Here is a 17,002-nt window from a genome sequence, read left to right as displayed (position 1 = left end):
TGTCCTAATTAGATTGGGTTCCACAGTCCTAAAAACACCCAAGTGGGAAAAGCAGTGGAAAAACCAGCAATTAACTCAGGAACTCCCATCAGATCCTTCACTGGGGGAATCCTTTTACTCAGGGAAGCCCACTTGGTCCTCAGCAGATTGATGGAGAACTCGGAGATGTTTGGATTTCAGCCTGTGCTGAAACACAAACAAAGGCAGAAAAACAAACAGCTTTCTTCTTCCCAAGGGCCAGCAGGGAGCTCATGTGCCACACACGTGCTCTGGGCTCTGCAGGGTCCCAGCCCCATTTCCTCCTCTCTTCTGGGACCTCCTAACCAGAGAGCAAAATCTGCTGAAAGGTTGATTCCAGACCCAGCTGGGCTGTAAAAATACCCAGGAGGCTTTGGCAGGACATGGCCCTGCATCACGGGTGAGGCTTTTTTTGAAGAGCAAACCAACATAATTCAAGGAAAAGCAGCTCTGCCATGACAGAGATAAATGGCAGGAGTGGATCAGACAAACTGCACCCTTCAGCCATATGGGGGAAAGCTCCAGCTACACCCTGGGCTGGGCTGATGTGACCAAGGTTTTTCCTCAATGGCTTGGACGAGGTTGACTCTTTGGTGCACAGTTACTCATTTATTTGAAAGCCGATCCTTCCTCCAAGAGATAAACAGAGGTTCAATTAACATTTAAAACACATTTTTGTTTTCTAAACAAACTGTGCAGCAGACTAAATGGGGAGCAGTTTTGACCATTTTCCTGTCACTTTGATCCAGCTGGAGAGTCTCCAGCCATGCTGAAATGCTGCTACTCGCCTGGAGTGAGGTAAAAGAACAATAAACTCGCCTGAGTAATATAATATGTAACTGTTATACAAAACAAAATTACAGCAAAACAGCTCAACATGAAAGCAGCCGTTATCCCTGCCACAGTTCTAATCCAAAATGTTTCACAAAGCCTATTTGGATGTACATAACCTCTTGTTATTTCAGCAATGCCTGTTTGATGTATTCGTGTATTTTCTCGTAAGCAGCCCTTGCATTTTATGGCATTACATCTGCCAGAAGGTGAGGAGCTAAAGCACAAGCAATGAGGTGTGGCAAACTGCTTTTTTCTTAAAAACAGGTTCAGAAGACTACAAAAAGATCACAAGGCTTTCAGAAATAACTCCAACTCCCAGATGGTTCCAAACATAGGGGAACAAAATAAAGTGTCCGACTGCCCTGGGCCCCAAGATGGTTTTTCATTTGCACAAGTTTATGGTTAAGGGACAAGTTCTGACTCCAGCTTGCCCCTTGAGAGTGTTGCTGACACCAGCAGAAGTGGTGTGTGTAAACAAGGGGCAACCTTTCAATTCCAGAGCTCCCCTCTCTCCTGGAGTCCCTGGAAGCACAGGAGGCTTTTTCTAGGAGCCAGCAAGGATTTGCTGCTCAGATCCACAGTCCCGACCATTCAGGGCCAAGCCTCCATCCTTGCCACCTCTTTTCCCCAGGCAAGCCTTCCAGTGAAATAAAACATCAACAAATAAAGTCCCAGCTCTGCCATTGATGTCTCCTTGCCTGCTTGTTTTGCTTGGCTGGGCAGGGGATGCCGATTCCTGTCTGAGGAGTGACAGAACATCCATGGCACGCTCGTGTCAGGACAGGGGAGAGGGGACAAGGGATGAGGGAGGGTTGGGAAGGCCCTGACACAGGGGCTGTGAGATGGGACCATCAGAGGCACACATGGGTTGGTGGTTGGACTCAATGGTCCTGGAGGCGTTTTCCAGCCTGGCAGATTTTATGATTCCATGATCTCACCTCTGCTCAGGAATCAGCCATGGAGGCATTTCCTTCCCCTCTTAGGTGAGGTGATTATTTTCATCAGACCAGCTTAGACAGGGTTTGGAGCAGCCTGGGGTAGTGGAAGTGTCCCTGCCCATGGCAGGGGAATGGGATGAGCTTCAAGATCCCTTCCAACCCAAACCATTCTAAGATCTCCCATAATTCAGAATTATTCACACTTCCTAACCTTTTAGAGAACAAAACAAGAGAGGAGCCGTTGATCTCCTGGTGGAACATTCACCTCTGCCACCCTCTGTGTGTTGTCTTTATCTCTGGTTTTGAGTCTGGAGCACAGGGTCCCTGGATGTCAGTGACAAACACAGCAAACAAATGACAAACGTGTCCTCCCCACGGGCTGGGATGCTGCTGAGTCAGCAGCTTCCCAAAAAATCACACTCCTGGCACAGGACATGGTGAGAGCTTCCTCAACATTTACTCCAGGGAGGCTGGACATTAGTTATTCAGTGCAGGCTGTGTGTGCTCCACTCAGTAGATTGGTGCAGCCACGTAAACCAACAGGTTAAAAACACGAGGGGAAAATATTCTTTGAATCAAGTCTTTGTAAACTTTACTCCAGTGTGCAGTTTCCAGCACTACATGGAATCCAACAGGGCCAGTTGGTTCCTCACTCATTCTTGGTTTGGTATAAAACAATCACAGCAACAAAAGGCAAAATAAATAAATTCAGGCCCTTTGAAGTAGCAGAACTCAGCGGAAATGGAGCCTCAGAGACACCCAGATGGGGAGAGCTGGTTCAACACCCCAAAACACAGAATCCAAATGAAATCCTTCAGTTCTGAGCCCAGCTGTGCTCAGCTGAGGATTGGCTGGTTAGCAACCATAAAGTTTCTAGAAAATGCTGACACTCAAATACTAAACACAGAATTAAATGTGGTCACCTGCAGGTCTTATAAAAGTAAAACTTGCTGGGGGATGGAAGTAAACAAGGAGAGAACAAAAAACTTCATTTGGCTCCCAGGCCCCAATGGGATTTTGGCTCCTCTTTCCACCCAACAGAAATAAGATTTATGAAGCCAAACCAAATCTGGTTTTGATTCTTCTGAGATAAATTTAATTTTACATGAATGCAAAGCTCCAGATCAGTAGAAACAGCGAGGATGGTGTCTTCCTGTGCTGCTCAGACACACGAGGCCCAGCCAATACACACCCAAATTATTTGCCAAAGGGGGAAGGACTGGAATAAGATCATCTTTAAGGTCCCTCCCAACCCAAACCATTCCATGATTCCATGGCAGGGCAGTCAGGTTACTAGATAGGAAATATGTGGATGCATTACTTTGTACGAGAATAAAAGCAACCCCAAGCCCAAACCCAAGCAAGTCCTCTCGTTTCCCACCATACCTCATCAAGATGTCCAACAGCTCCAAAGATTTTTGCTGTCTGCCCAATCAAACTGGGAAAACTCTCCCCAACTTCCCTCAGTGTGGGAAGAAAAGGGGCCAAGGCTGCAGGTTCGTAGCTGGATATTTCCAGAAGGATGTTTAGAATCACCTCGCTGTGGTTGGGGTCCCTCAGGTGTGCAAATAAAAATGGCAAACACTCTCTCAGCACCTGTTAAAAAATCAGAAACAAATTGGATCTCTGTTTTGAATTGTGAACACATATAACCAGAGGAGACACAACCACCAGAGTGATAAAAATAAGCCACCAGACTCTGAGTTAATAGAAGTTTTCCACCCTTGGTGACCTTTGCATGGAGCTATCACTGAGGTCAATCCAAGTTCAACTGAACATATGGAATAAGGGTAAGCTCTGCTTTAAAATATGGCAGTTATGCATAAATAAGTAAGGAAATGCCCAATTAAAAAAAATACCAAAACCCACGTTTACTAAATATTTTCCCTGCTCCAGGCCAGTCTTTATTTTATTGATTAAAAGAACATAAGACTCAGCCTTCCTCAATAATACAGTAAATTAAAGTACTTGCAGAAATTTTTGGGTTCCACCAGAAACTAAACAATGTGACAAGGTCAGGAGCTGGAATAGAGGGAAAAATGGGGGGCAAGACCCTCTCTGCATAATAAATGTGCTGTAGGTAAGTTGTCATTTCTTGTAAGAACCCAATGTTCGGGAGACTGAGGGTGTAGTCCTCAGAGTCACCTGCCAAACAGGATGCAGTTGTGTACTGAGGGATTAATTCAGGGTACACGGGCACACTAATGCACCCTGGATTCAGGGAAACTGCTGCAGTTTGTGGAAAAGACATTCAGACACAGACATGGGGTAAAAAACAACCTCTTCTTCTGTTCTTTCTTTTGGGGATTATCAGTTCTCATCAGTTCCGAAATCATCTTAATTGTGCTTGACATGGATTTTAATGCAGTTCATGTATACTGACAGAAACACAGTGACGGGAATCCACACTCAGCTGACAGAGGAAGAGCCAAAAACATTGGAGACAAATGGTTTAACCCCAACCTTTTGGTCCAGTAGAGTCTTTGCTCTGTTCTCCTTACATCCAGTGGAGAACTTGGGATGGAATTAGAGAACTGACAGGGAATTAGCACAGGAAGACACTGTGGTGGTGTTCGCAGGGGTCCCAGGATGAGAGAAGAGATGAGAATCTGACTCCACATTTCAGAAGGCTTGATTTATTATTTTATTATATATATTATATTAAAACTATGCTAAAAGAATAGAAGAAAGGATTTCACCAGAAGGCTTGCAAGGAAAGGAGAGAATGGAATGATAACAAAATCCTGACTGACCAGTAAGTCGGAAACAGCCAGACTGTGATTGGCCATTAATTAGAAACAACCACATGAGACAAATCACAGATCCACCTGTTGCATTCCACAGCAGCAGATAACCATTGGTTATATTTTGTTCCTGAGGCCTCTCAGCTTCTCAGGAGAAAAAATTCTAAGGAAAGGATTTTTCATAAGACATGTCTGTGACAATGCACAGCCCTGCACGGTGCCATTCCTCCCTCACCAAGCCTGTGAGACCCACCCCCCCAAAAGGAGGGGCAGGCAGATGTTCCTGGTGTGGCTTACCCCCAGTTCTCTCTTCCTGGCCACGGTGTGCAGGAGCCTGAGGAGGTGGAGCTGCTCGGGCGGGTCCAGCTGGGCCATGGGCGCCACCAGCTCGGGCAGGCGGGCGCGGATCGGCCGCGGCTGCTTCTCATAGAGCGCGGGCAGCACCCGCAGCAGCATCCAGTTCCCTGGGGACACAGCAGGGACAGAGCTCAGCCTGGGAGCTGGGCCTGGGGGAGCATCCCATTTACCACCTGTCAGAGCTGGGGCAGTTATCTGCTCTTCATTGGGCAGTTTTCTTTATCCCTTCCACAGCCGATCCTCCCTCCAGATCTCTTCTGTTAAAGGGTTATTAATTATTAATTATCTCCTGTCCATGGCCAGTGAGTGTCCCTGTGTAGCTGATCAAATTCCATCATCCCATGGGGAGATGCTCCGCCCAGGGGAGGAGCCAAGCATTCCTACCTGGGTACAATCTGAGCTTTGGGACAGCACAGCAGCCTCTGCCCCCTGCATTCCCAGAGGAGCAGCTTCCTGCTGCCCTGCATTCCCAGAGGAGCAGCTTCCTGCTGCCCTGCATTCCCAGAGGAGCAGCTTCTGCTGCCCTGCATTCCCAGAGGAGCAGCTTCCTGCTGCCCTGCATTCCCACAGGAGCAGCTTCTGCTGCCCTGCATTGCCAGAGGGAGCCCAGGCCCATCTCCAGCAGCCCTGGAGCTGCAGAGGAAAACTCCCCCCTTGTGCAGGATCCCTGCTCCAGCAGAGCCACAGCTGGCACTGCAGGAGGGCTGAGCCCCCATGGGATGGGGCTGTGCCACCCCCTGACACACAGGGGACAGGGACTGCTCTCACTCTGGCAGGGGTTTGTTTTCTTTTTTGTACTTTTGTATTTTTAAATTTCCTAATAAAGAACTGTTATTCCTATTCCCATAGCTTTTCCTCAGAGCCCCTTAATTTCAAAAATATAATATTTTGGGGGGAGGGGGTTTACACTTTCCATTTCAGGGAGGCTTCTGCCTTCCTTAGCAGACATCTGTCTTTCCAGACCAGCTGTCAGTCAGTGTCCAGCAGTGGGCAGAGCCCCACAGCACCAGCACGCTCTGGAAACAGCAGGTTAGCAATCACAGAACATTTGGGTCAGAGAGACCAGGGAGGCATAAAACTGTAGAAAATTATATGTTGGGCCAAGAAACCAAAAAATTATCAAAATAGAGAAAATCATTGCAGGCGTAACAACACTATGTAAGAAAACCCCACTAATTCCTATTAATTATAATTTTATTTCTGAATATCATAAGAATGCTGCTTAATGAGCTATCAGTTTTGGATGATGCCCTGTTGAGTCCCAGGCCAAACTAAGTGTGATTTCAATTAACAAAGAAACGAGAGAAGAAAGGAGGAGAGAAATGACAAAGAAACAACAAAAGACAAAAAATTACAATTCTTCTTTGCTGAGATTCAGATTTTCAAATTAAATAAGCATCACATGGAAGGAATAGTTGGTGCACAGAGAGCTAAACATGCATTTGAACAGAAATAGTTAAGGATGCCATTTCCAGGAATAGAAAGGAGCCAGAGAGAGCCAACTGCAGACAGACAGAGATATGCTAAACCCTCTCTCACACATTTTCTTAAGATGTCTGTGCATAATTCAATTTGAAGCCCAGGCTCATACCAAAATATATAACTTCACATCGCAGTACATGCCTGCCTCAATGGACTTAAGTTTCACTTGAGCAACATATGGAAAACATCTGCCTATTGCAACCTAGTATGGCTCCTTTCTGTAAACCCTTGGAAGTCCTCACGGCCTCTTTGGATTTGGTTTCCAAGAGGAATCAGCTCTCTGGCCTGCTGCTTTTCCTCCCATTTACATCTGAGCCGGATGATTTCAGAAGATAAGCAGATCTGTTCATGGATGGTAGGAAAAGGATATTTGGGTTCAGACTGGAGCACATGGGGCTCCTGCCAGATACAGAAAATGCACCCCAGAACACAGCTGGGTCTCACAACCTCCCCCTGAGCCAAGAAATGAGCACATAACTCAGGGCAGGTTCAGACAGCTCTGAGCCCAACAGCTTGTAATGATCCCTGAGGGTCCCCATCCTTCTCAGGAGCGGCTCTCCACTCCAGCCAGCCACACTTCTGCACCTTGTCCTGCTTGGAGAATCCCTGGCTGCTTCCCAGGGGCTGCCCCGAGCCCCCCGTGCAGCCCAGCAGTGCCAAAGGCCAGGCCAGACCCCACTCCCACCCCACGGACACGGCAAACTAATCTTGTCCTGTTCTACACAGTCACAAAGGCCAGGGGCAAAGGAAAGAGATTTGCTGATGAATCACCCTGAAAAGATGAGCAAACTGCTCCACTCTGGCCATTTTCTAACCATGTTCCCTGGACTCTTCCCAGTGGATCTGGATAAAAATGTCACCGCTAACATTGCATGGGATTGATGCCAAGCACCAATTCCCCCAGAGGAGCACCTGGAGATCAGGGCAAGGTTCTTCCCCAGAGGGTACTGGCACTGCCCAGGCTCCCCAGGGCAGGGCACAGCCCCGAGGCTGCCAGGAGAGTTTGGACAGTGCTGCCAGGGATGCCCAGGCTGGGATTGTTGGGATATCTGGGCAGGGCCAGGGGTTGGGTGGGAGGATCCTTGGGGGTCCTTTCCAACCCAGGATGAGTGTGGATGCACTGGAACTTTCATAGACTCATGTCATAGCTTGAAATCAAAACATTTTGTACTGAATTATTTTCTCTCCAGATGACGTCGTGCTTCCAGCACTAAGTCCTTTCTTTGCACTGGGAGTTTTCTGCCCACATGGAGCAGAGCCCTTAAACTCCAGTCAAATTTCAGCAATGATTGCAAAAGATGAAATTCCCGTATTCCTGGACAGGCAAATTTCCTCCCAGCTATAGAAGTGTGCTGGGAAGGAATCCAAGAGGCAGAAACAGAAATAACAGCTTTAAGCAAGGAAAGACACCATCCTGAGCCATGCTATTGCCTAAGCTGGGATGTCAGGGATAGGAAGGGATCTGGAAGGGAAGACTGATTATTTAGTCTGGCAAAGGAGCGTTTGGAGTGTGGGGTGTATCAGAGAAGTGATGCAATCACAGATGATGGACTGCAGCCACCAAACCTCTCTAACAAAAAATACTTTGTGCTAGCACAGCTTTGGGCAGCTTCCTGCAGCAAACACCGCTGGGCTGATATTCCCTAACCAAGATAAATGGAAAGCAAAGGCAAGCAGAGCAATCCCCTCCCTCTGCAGGGAGATTGAAGTGACCTCACTGACATGGAATTGCTTTTAAGTGAAGAACCTGTGTGCACACACGTGTAAATAATCCCAGATATCCCAGTTTGGGTCTGTTCTTCAGAGACCTCAAGAAAGGTCAGCAGGCACAACCCAGTTGGCCACTTTCTGGTCTTTTCATGTTTGAGGTAGCAAGGGATACTCAGAGCTGTTTGTTTGTCACATCTTTATGGGCTCCCAGGGGATTTATGCACACCCAGCTCCCCAAGCCCCTGATTCCCAGAGCTTGGACAGCCAGAGGTGATATCGGGAATTCTGAATAATTCATTTGTTCCCAATCTTGCTTCATCTACCTCAGTCTAAACTAAGAAAATGTTTGTTGTGTGAGAATGGAAAAAACCATCCCACTCAACTCCCTAAATGCCTTCCTTCCCTGTTCCTTCCCTGCCACCCTGACCCCCAGTACTTTCCAGATTAGATTTCCTCACCCTTCCCAAGCAGACCACACGCTGGGAATGGCACCATTCCAGCACACAGTGTCCTACAGCTGTGGACACTCCACGGAGGGACCCCAGGGGCGTGGTGGGGTGGTGCCAGCCCTGCACCACTCCTGGCAAAGGCTGCCCTGAGCTCCAGCTCTGCCCATCCCAGCAGCACAGAGAGCTCAGGAAGAGCGAGGGCCCTGGAGCGCATTGCAGTGTCCCATGGGCAGATGGGTTTCCACTCCAAAGGGAGTTTCCAAAGACAAAACTCAAGCACCAAGACTAGTTTTTCCCCCAGGATGACTCAGGTTTGGCACACACCTGCTGGAAAGTCATGGAAGCATTTAGGTTGGAAAGGACCTCCAGGATCAGAGTCCAAGCTGTGCCCCATCCCCACCTTGTCCCCAGGGAGGAATTCCTCCCCAGCACCCAAGGCACAGGTAGTGCAGGTTTGTATAAGCAAAACCAGAGACACAAATGGAAAGGGAGCACAGATTCCAAGTCAGATGTAATTACAGGAGGGTTTTTTTGCTATTCTCTGGATGTTTCATAGCCAATACACAATTTGTATGAGATCATCCCTAATCTCACCTAAGCAAAGCATCTCTGACATGATTAACAGCCTGTTGAACCAATAGGATTACATTATTTAAACCAGATTAATACCAATAAGACTTAGACTAAATTAATGTTTCATCCAAAAGCACCTTGTTTTCCTTTTTCAAAGGTAACAGGCACAACTCTGATTGTGCAGCTGCAGATTTACAGTTCCCAAAACAGGATACAGCACCAACTGATTAGCCACGGAGTAATGGTGGTGTAAGTGCTAATTAGTGCTGGAAAAGCAGGACCCTAACAAGCTGTTAGAACTCCTTAAGAGCTCTCCTTTATTACTTAAAGCAATAAATTGTTGGTATATAACAGAATTTATTATACAGCAGCACCTAACCCTCCAAAAAAGCTGCACTATTTAGCTAAACCAGACACGTGTATCCAAACCAACTCCAGGTATGTTTATTTTTCTACCAATCCCCACCACAGCCCTGGCACACACCGACCACAAACTGAACTTGCAGGGAACACTTTCTTTCGCACAAGCGACACAAAACAACCCAACCCAACCCGCGCAGCCCCAATCCGCCCTGGGGCGAGCCCGGCTCCCCCCTTGGCCACTCAGAGCATCCCGCAGGCCAACCTGGAGGGCTGGGATTGAGCAAACTGCCCGCCCCTTCCCTTCCCTTCCTTCCCCAGCCGGCCAAAAGGCGCAGCCGGGAGCGCTCGCTCATTCATTGGGCTCGGGCGCTGCCAGCGCTCATTCGCGGCTCTGCTGCGGCTCCTGCAGCTCCTGCACAGCCCCGGCTCCGCTGCGGCTCCCGCACAGCCCCGGCTCCGCTGCGGCCCCTGCAGCTCTCACAGCCCCGGCTCCGCTGCAGCCCCTGCACAGCCCCGGCTCCGCTGCGGCTCCCGCACAGCCCCGGCTCCTGCAGCCCCTGCACAGCCCCGGCTCCGCTGCGGCTCCCGCACAGCCCCGGCTCCGCTGCAGCCCCTGCACAGCCCCGGCTCCGCTGCAGCTCCTGCAGCCCCTGCACAGCCCCGGCTCCGCTGCGGCCCCTGCAGCTCTCACAGCCCCGGCTCCGCTGCAGCCCCCGCACAGCCCCGGGAGCGCCAGGAGAATGCTGCCCCGAGAGCTCCTGTCCCTGCTCACGCTGCTCTGTGCTTTCAGGGCTTCTGGCTCTGTGGTGGGTGAAGACGATGACTACGAGCTCATGTACGTGAACCTGGATAATGAAATCGAAGGTCCAGCTCCTGCGACTGAGGAAGGTGAGTAAATTTAAACTCAGTTTAAGTGCAGAAGTGCCTTCGGTGCTGCCTAGCTCTTGTAAGAGTTATTACTGCAAACATAATTTACTTTTTCCAGAGGGAGAAGCTCGTGGCAGTGGGTTGTTATGGGCAGTAAAGGTAAAGCCCTTGGATGGGGTGCCTTGGGCTGTGCTTTAGGCTCTTGATTTCCCAGTTTTCCTGCAAAAGGCTGCTGCTGTTCCAGGGGTTTAGGATCTCTGTAATCACACCCCTGCACGGTTCTGTCCTGATACAGAGGGAAAGGCACTGGCCCCAGCACGGCAGGAGGCTGGAACCAGATTGTCTGTAAGGTCCCTTCCAGCCCAAACCAGTCTGAGCCCACGACTCTGTGACAGTCTGGAGGACACAGCCTTGCACAGAGCCAGGTTTTGCCCAACTCTGCCGTGTAAAACTCGGTACCAAGGAACAGCAACATCCGTACGTTCCCTTCCAGCTGCTTCGTGCGACTGCCAGCGGGAGCACAGCAAGTGGGACAAGCTGTTCATCATGCTGGAGAACTCGCAGATGAAGGAGAACATGATGCTGCAGGCTCTGGATGAGCTGCCCAGGCCGGAGCTGCAGACTCTGAAGGCAGAGCTGAGCCAGCTGGCCACCACCCTGGCGGGCACCGTCGCCACCGTCACCTCGCGCGTGGTGTCCCAGGTGGAGCAGGCGCTGCTGAGGAGCAGGGACCAGGCTGAGGAGGCCAGGAGGCTGCAGGAGTCGGAGCAAGGGAAGGTTCTGCAGCACGTCCTGCAGCTGAGCCACAACGTGTCGGCGAGGCTGGGCTGGCTGGAGAGCGCCTGGCGCCGCAGGGCCGAGGAGCAGGCACAGCAAACAGCCCTGCAGCAGGACAAACAGCACGGCAGCACCGGGGACAGCCTCATCCTGAGCTCGCTGTGGAAGGAGCTGCAGCAGACCCGGGCTGAGCTCAGGGCGTCACAGCAATGGGCAGCTCAGCACCTGCTGCCAGCAGGTAAGGCCAGCCTGAGAGCTCGGGGGAGGCCACTCCAGACTAACAGGGATCCACAGACCCCCTCCAGGGCACCTCCTTCTGCAAGGGCTCCAAAGCAGCCCCAGGAGCTGCAGGGCAGCTTGGAACAGGCTGTGTGTGAAGGGGGGAACCCCAGAACTCATGGAAAGGGAGGCACTGAGCTTCTCAAACATAGGATCAAAGAAAAGTTTCATCAAAGTCCTCGTGCAGGGCAGAGCCAGCCAGGATCCCACCTCCTCCCGCTCTCCCAGATCAAAGCCATTGTCAGAGAGCAGTAAATGTATTTTAGACATCCAGATTATGTTCTCTCACCTTTTGCCTTCCCAGCTGGTGACTCCTGTGCGTTTTCAGCAGTCATGGAGCTCTCCAGTTCTCCTGCATGTTCCCACTCCTTCCTCTTCCTCCATGAGCATCAGCTCCGGTGCCCAAGAGCTGGGCACGCTGCTGCCAGCCAGCCAAGCAGCTTCCAGGGCAGGGAGGGCACATTCCCTGCATGCCAGTGGGAATATTCTGCCCCGAATATTCCCACTGGCACAGAGAAATCAGTGACCCGTGCTGCCGTTGTTGGGATTTTTCCTTTTCCAAAACATTTGCACTGGTCAGAGAGGTGGCTGTAGGAAGGTGGGCTCACACCTCAAATCCCAAACTCAGCTTTTTGTGCAGGGCAAGGAGACACCCAGAAAAGCAGCAGCAGCAGCAGCTTGGGTGTGGCAGAGCAGCCCCTCATTTGTTGAAATGTGGGTGCAGAATCACCATGTGCAAGACAAACTGCACTGAAATCACCCTGCCCACCAGTGAGCTGTCACTGCCAGGCTTCTAACTGCTGGTAAATGGCTCTGCTTTCCACAAATATGAGTTATTGCCACCTAAACCCCCCCAAAATCTACCCCTGCAGGGTGGATGCATAGGAGGGAGGGGGTGCAGCATCTCCAGAGGGAACTCTCACATCAGGGAGCAGAGAGGAGCAGTAATTGCCACAGCAAAGGCAACAAAAGCCACAGAATTGTTCACATCAAAGCCTTTCCAGCCTAACCTGAGCCCATCCCTTCACGCAAGGCAGACTCAGCCTTAGAAGTAAATTGTTTTCACTGCTTTATCACAACACTTCAGAAGTCTTTGTGTGTTGGGAGGAGGTCTTTGAGCAGATTCCTCTTTTCCCCAAACACAAACCTTGCAGAGAGCATGATCTCATTCCTTACCTCCCTGTATCTCAGCCAGCCTCAGCAGCTACTCTGCACTAGGTGAGAGCAACAAACTCTATCTGCAGTGAGGATCATCAGTGGAAATTCACTTTATTTCCACTGGTTCCCACATGATTTTACATAAAACAACCATACTTGTAAATTTAAAGGCTATGTTTTAAGTACTTTCAGAGTATCTCTCTGGATTTTTTTTTTCCAAGGGAATTTTTAGCAACTGACTTTAATTTTTCACATCTTGACTTACTGCCAGCCATACTCTTGAGGGATTTTCTAATCACACTTTTTTGTTCTTCACTGAGGCTGGTTTTAATTTTGTTTAGGCTTTGATAATAGAGCCTGAAAGCCTTCTAATTAAAATCTTTTTCACAATAGTGCTCCTAAGTAGCATTTTAAGGAGAATCCCCAGCAGTTGCTCACTGACCCTACTCCTCCTCAAAAGGGTCAATGGGAGATGTAAAATCTGCTCAAAGCTGGAGGGAAGCAGCCCATGAAATACCACAGCAGCTCAGTCCTGGAGGGCACAAAGAGTCCTTCATTCCCTGGAGCAGAAATTTCCACACACGTTTTAGACATTTCGGATCCTCCAGCTTCTTTAAACAGGAAATGAAGCAGCTTAATTGGAGAAGGGGCTGCTTGTTCCCTCCTGTCACTTTGGATATTAACTTAGGTGCAACCAGGGAGCAGCACAGAAACCACCAGAAATGTCTTGGCTTCACTGATCACCAGTTGCTTTCCCAAGTTGCATAAATTTCTGTTAGTGGTTTTAAATAATCTAATTTCTATTTTCAACACTTTGATTGATTGGACATGAGAGAAGAGCTGGTTAAAAAGTATCAGTTGTCTCATAATTTCCCCCACTTAACCAGTGCCCGTGAAAACTCCTGACCAAAAATCCTAAGGCAGGGCCAGGAAAGGAAGTCATGTAAATTAAGGAAGCAAACCCATCTCAGCATGTTCCTGCCAGCATTTTCTGCTTCTCAGCAGCTCCTGTGCCCTGATGCCCATTATCCATGGCACAGCCTCCAGCAGTTCCCTTCTCCAGGCACAGCCTCCCCCCCTCTCTTGGGAATGCCAAACCTGCTGTTTGAGGGGATCCCTGACCCCTTCCCTCTGCACAACATTGGTATTTTCACTACCCCAGACTTAGAGGATAAAACAACATTCAGTGGCGCCGGGGGAGGGTTGGTTACCCAATTACCTGGCAGAATTACCCAATTCCTGGGGCTGACAGAGTCCCTCTCCCAGGGGTGGTGCTCTGTTCAGAGCTTCCCAAAGGAAGCAGCAGGGCAGACAGGCTGCATTAACCCTTTGGATGTCCCAGGACTGTACAGTGCCCGCTGTGCGGGCAGGGAAGAGCCCAGAGATTCCTGCAGCCGGATTATCTCCTGCCATAGTGTCCAGCAATTCCTCCACCAGCTCTGACAGCTCCTTCCAATCCTCCTGGGGTAGGTTCCTGCATCCCACTGGATGAGCTGAGCTCTTGGCTCCCTTTGGGAAGCCTGGAAGTGAGCACTGGATCATTGGGACAGTCTGCCCAGAGGAGTGATGGAGTCCCCATCCGTGGAAGAGCTCAAAAATGGGTGGGTGTGGCACTTGAGGGCCTGGTTGAGTGGTGAACACGGTGGTGCCAGGCTGGCAGTTCACAGAATGATGGAATGATTTGGGATGAAGGGATCTTTAAAGATGATCTTCTTCCAATCCCACCTGCCATGGGCAGGGACACCTTTCCCTGTCCCAGGCTGCTCCAAGGCTCAGTGTCCAGCCTGGCCTTGGGCACTGCCAGGGATGGGGCAGCCACAACTCGGTGATCACAGAGGTCTTTCCCAACCTTAATGATGCCACGCAGTGTCAAAGGTCCCAGCTGTGCACATACAAATAACCCAGTTCCTGTTTACCTGACAATCTCCTAAACCCTTCCAGGCTGTGAAACCGCCATTCTGTTCCCCATGCGCTCGAGGAAGATCTTTGGGAGCGTGCACCCCACCTCTGGAATGACCCTGAGCTCCTTCACTGCCTGCATCTGGCTCAAGGTGACCGAGGCCTTGGACAAAACCATCGTCTTCTCCTACGGAACCAGGTTCAACCCCTACGAGATCCAGCTGTACCTGAGCCGGGCCTCGGCCGTGCTGGCCGTGGGCAGTGCCCAGCACAAGCTGGCTGCCACCAACGTGGTGGTTCCTGGCAAGTGGCTCCACCTGTGCGGCTCCTGGAGCTCGGAGAACGGATCTGCCTCCCTGTGGGCACAGGGGGAGCTGGCAGCCAGCGCCTGGCACGTGGCCGGGGCCCACACCATCCCCGACGGGGGCATCCTGCAGCTGGGCCAGGAGAAGAACGGCTGCTGCGTGGGAGGGGGCTTCAACGAAGCTCTGGCCTTCTCGGGGAAGCTGACTGGCTTTAACCTGTGGGACCGAGTGCTCAGCCCTGCCGAGGTGACAGCCCAGAGCACGGGGGACACCTGTGGCACCCGGGGCAACGTGGTGGGCTGGGGGGTCACCGAGGTGCTGCCCTATGGAGGGGCCCAGTACGTGTCCTAAAGCTGGGGGCTGCACAGGGATGGATTGCACAGAGCTGAACATCAACATTGCAGCAGCCAGAGCTGCAGCAGCCCCTGCCTCTGGAATTCCCAAGCAACAGCAGCCCTGCAAGGTCACAGAAGGAGGCACTGTGGAGATGGGATAGATCTCTGCCTGCTGTCCTGGAGAAACCCTGAAAACACAGCCACACACCAAGGGGTGGCACTGGGAAAGCTGTTCCTGGGGCCAGGCAGCTCTGCCTCTCCAGTGCAGGGTTTCTGATGTATAAAGTGAGGGTCACCATGGACATTCAGGAGCCAAACGGAGCTCCCAACATCCCTGCAGAGGAAAATCTGACCTGGCTCTGCAAAACACAGCAGCTGTGGCTGTGGCCTCTGGATTCCTTCCTGGCAGTGTCCCGGGCCAGGTTGGACACTGGGGCTTGGAGCACCTGGGACAGTGGAAAGTGTCCCTACCCATGGCAGGGGGTGGCACTGGATGAGCTTTAAGGTCCATTCCAACCCAAACCATTCCATGCTCCCTCCAGTCCTTGGGTTCTATACTGCTAATGTGAATTTTAAGAGGAACCACCCAAATCAAGAAATGTGTTGTCTATTAATCCTTGTTAGTAATGTGTAGGCTCTAAGAAAGCTAGTTCCTTGTTTAAAGCATTATTTATGCCATGGATTGATATAAAAATAATATTCCCCATCATAATCTGACCTGACATTGGGAGGAAATTCAGCTGTATTATATTGTACATTGACTTTGTGATAATTTTATTGAAATTATTTTTGTAAAGTTGTTTTGTAAATAAAGATACTTGACTAGACTAAAACTCTCTATTCTTCTCATAAACCAAAATTCTGAACCAAGTCCCAAGTGAGGCTTTTTCCACATTTTGAACCATGCAGTTTTAGCTGCTGATAGAGAAAACACCAATAGCAACATCTCACAGGAGCAGGGACCTCATGCACAATCCTGGTGCTCTAGGGCCAGGTTTTAAGGTACATTTGGACTTGTTTGCTGTCCTCAGAGAGTTTGTACAAGATAGAATTGCTGCTAAGTGCCAGTGATTCTCTTCTCTCTCACACAAACTTATCCCAAATCCCCTAAAAGCCTTGGGCTGGATACAGAGCACAGCAGCAGCTGCAGAGAGCCAAGGAACTGCTGATGATTTTCGTGTAGAAAACAGAGCTCAAGCAGAGAATGATGAATACCCTACTCACTGGGTATGTAACCATTTACAACAAGAACCATTACTTGCTACCTGTTGAAGCCTCTGAAGAAGTTATCATGAGGAATGTCTTATTCAAACAATTCCTATTTCCCCTGGAAGCAGCCCATCCTTCTTCTCTAGTCCCATGTTTTCTTTCATTCTCCACAGATGTCCTGATAACACACTTTGACAAATTTCTTGACATGTTCCTGCTACACTTCCTCCTGGCCATGACAGATCCTTGCTGCCCAGACACAAAAGTAGTAAAAAAAGGTAAATTCCACTTTCCTGTGCCATTCAAGAGGGTTGTGCTTCATACCTAAAGTTATACGACCTGCTCCAAAGTTTTGGCAGCACTGCTTATTTAAGGGAAAAGAATTGCTCTGATTGCTGGGATTTCTCCTGTTACCCTGCAATAAAAATGTATCTACGTTATAAATGCTTGGCAGTAAACTTGACAAAAATCCCTCACTAAGTAATATGTGCAAATAACCTTAGCTAGAGAACAGTGAAATACTACCTCTGTTCATCTCTGGCAGCCAAAACCCAGATCTTCAGAGTTACAAAAACACTCAGGGTCCCACCATTGTGCAATGGCAAAACCACTCTCAAATCCTCCCTCTGTTCAGTGCCCTCCATTAAGTGAAAACAAATGTCCCTGAAATGCAGCAGGAAAAGGAAAATCCTCAAAAAGATCTCC

At 49.8% G+C, this 17,002-nt stretch overlaps 2 protein-coding genes across 3 annotated transcripts in view; one reads left to right on the top strand and one right to left on the bottom strand.

Annotated features, from left to right (window-relative positions):
- The window catches only part of VEPH1 (ventricular zone expressed PH domain containing 1), a 58,675-nt gene that overhangs the window by 29,379 nt on the left and 12,294 nt on the right, over window positions 1–17,002 (bottom strand). For both annotated transcript variants that reach the window (XM_071438224.1, XM_071438225.1), the window contains 2 exons: window positions 4,832–4,998; window positions 3,177–3,386 (listed from right to left, as the gene is read on the bottom strand). In XM_071438224.1, the coding sequence (XP_071294325.1) occupies window positions 3,177–3,386; window positions 4,832–4,998 (377 nt within the window). The remainder of the gene's footprint in view (window positions 1–3,176; window positions 3,387–4,831; window positions 4,999–17,002) is intronic.
- Window positions 9,796–15,845, top strand: PTX3 (pentraxin 3). Its single transcript, XM_071438241.1, has 3 exons — window positions 9,796–10,356; window positions 10,829–11,350; window positions 14,491–15,845. The coding sequence occupies exons 1-3, from the start codon at window positions 10,209–10,211 to the stop codon at window positions 15,102–15,104; spliced, it is 1,284 nt and encodes a 427-aa protein (XP_071294342.1). The 5' UTR covers window positions 9,796–10,208; the 3' UTR covers window positions 15,105–15,845.

This window comes from Agelaius tricolor, unplaced genomic scaffold, assembly GCF_023055355.1.
Source record: "Agelaius tricolor isolate 1412-34295 unplaced genomic scaffold, bAgeTri1.0.p SCAF_12, whole genome shotgun sequence".
Lineage (NCBI taxonomy): Eukaryota > Metazoa > Chordata > Aves > Passeriformes > Icteridae > Agelaius > Agelaius tricolor.
The sequence above is the reverse complement of the archived record's forward strand: the minus strand, read 5'-3'. Positions and strand labels throughout refer to the sequence as shown.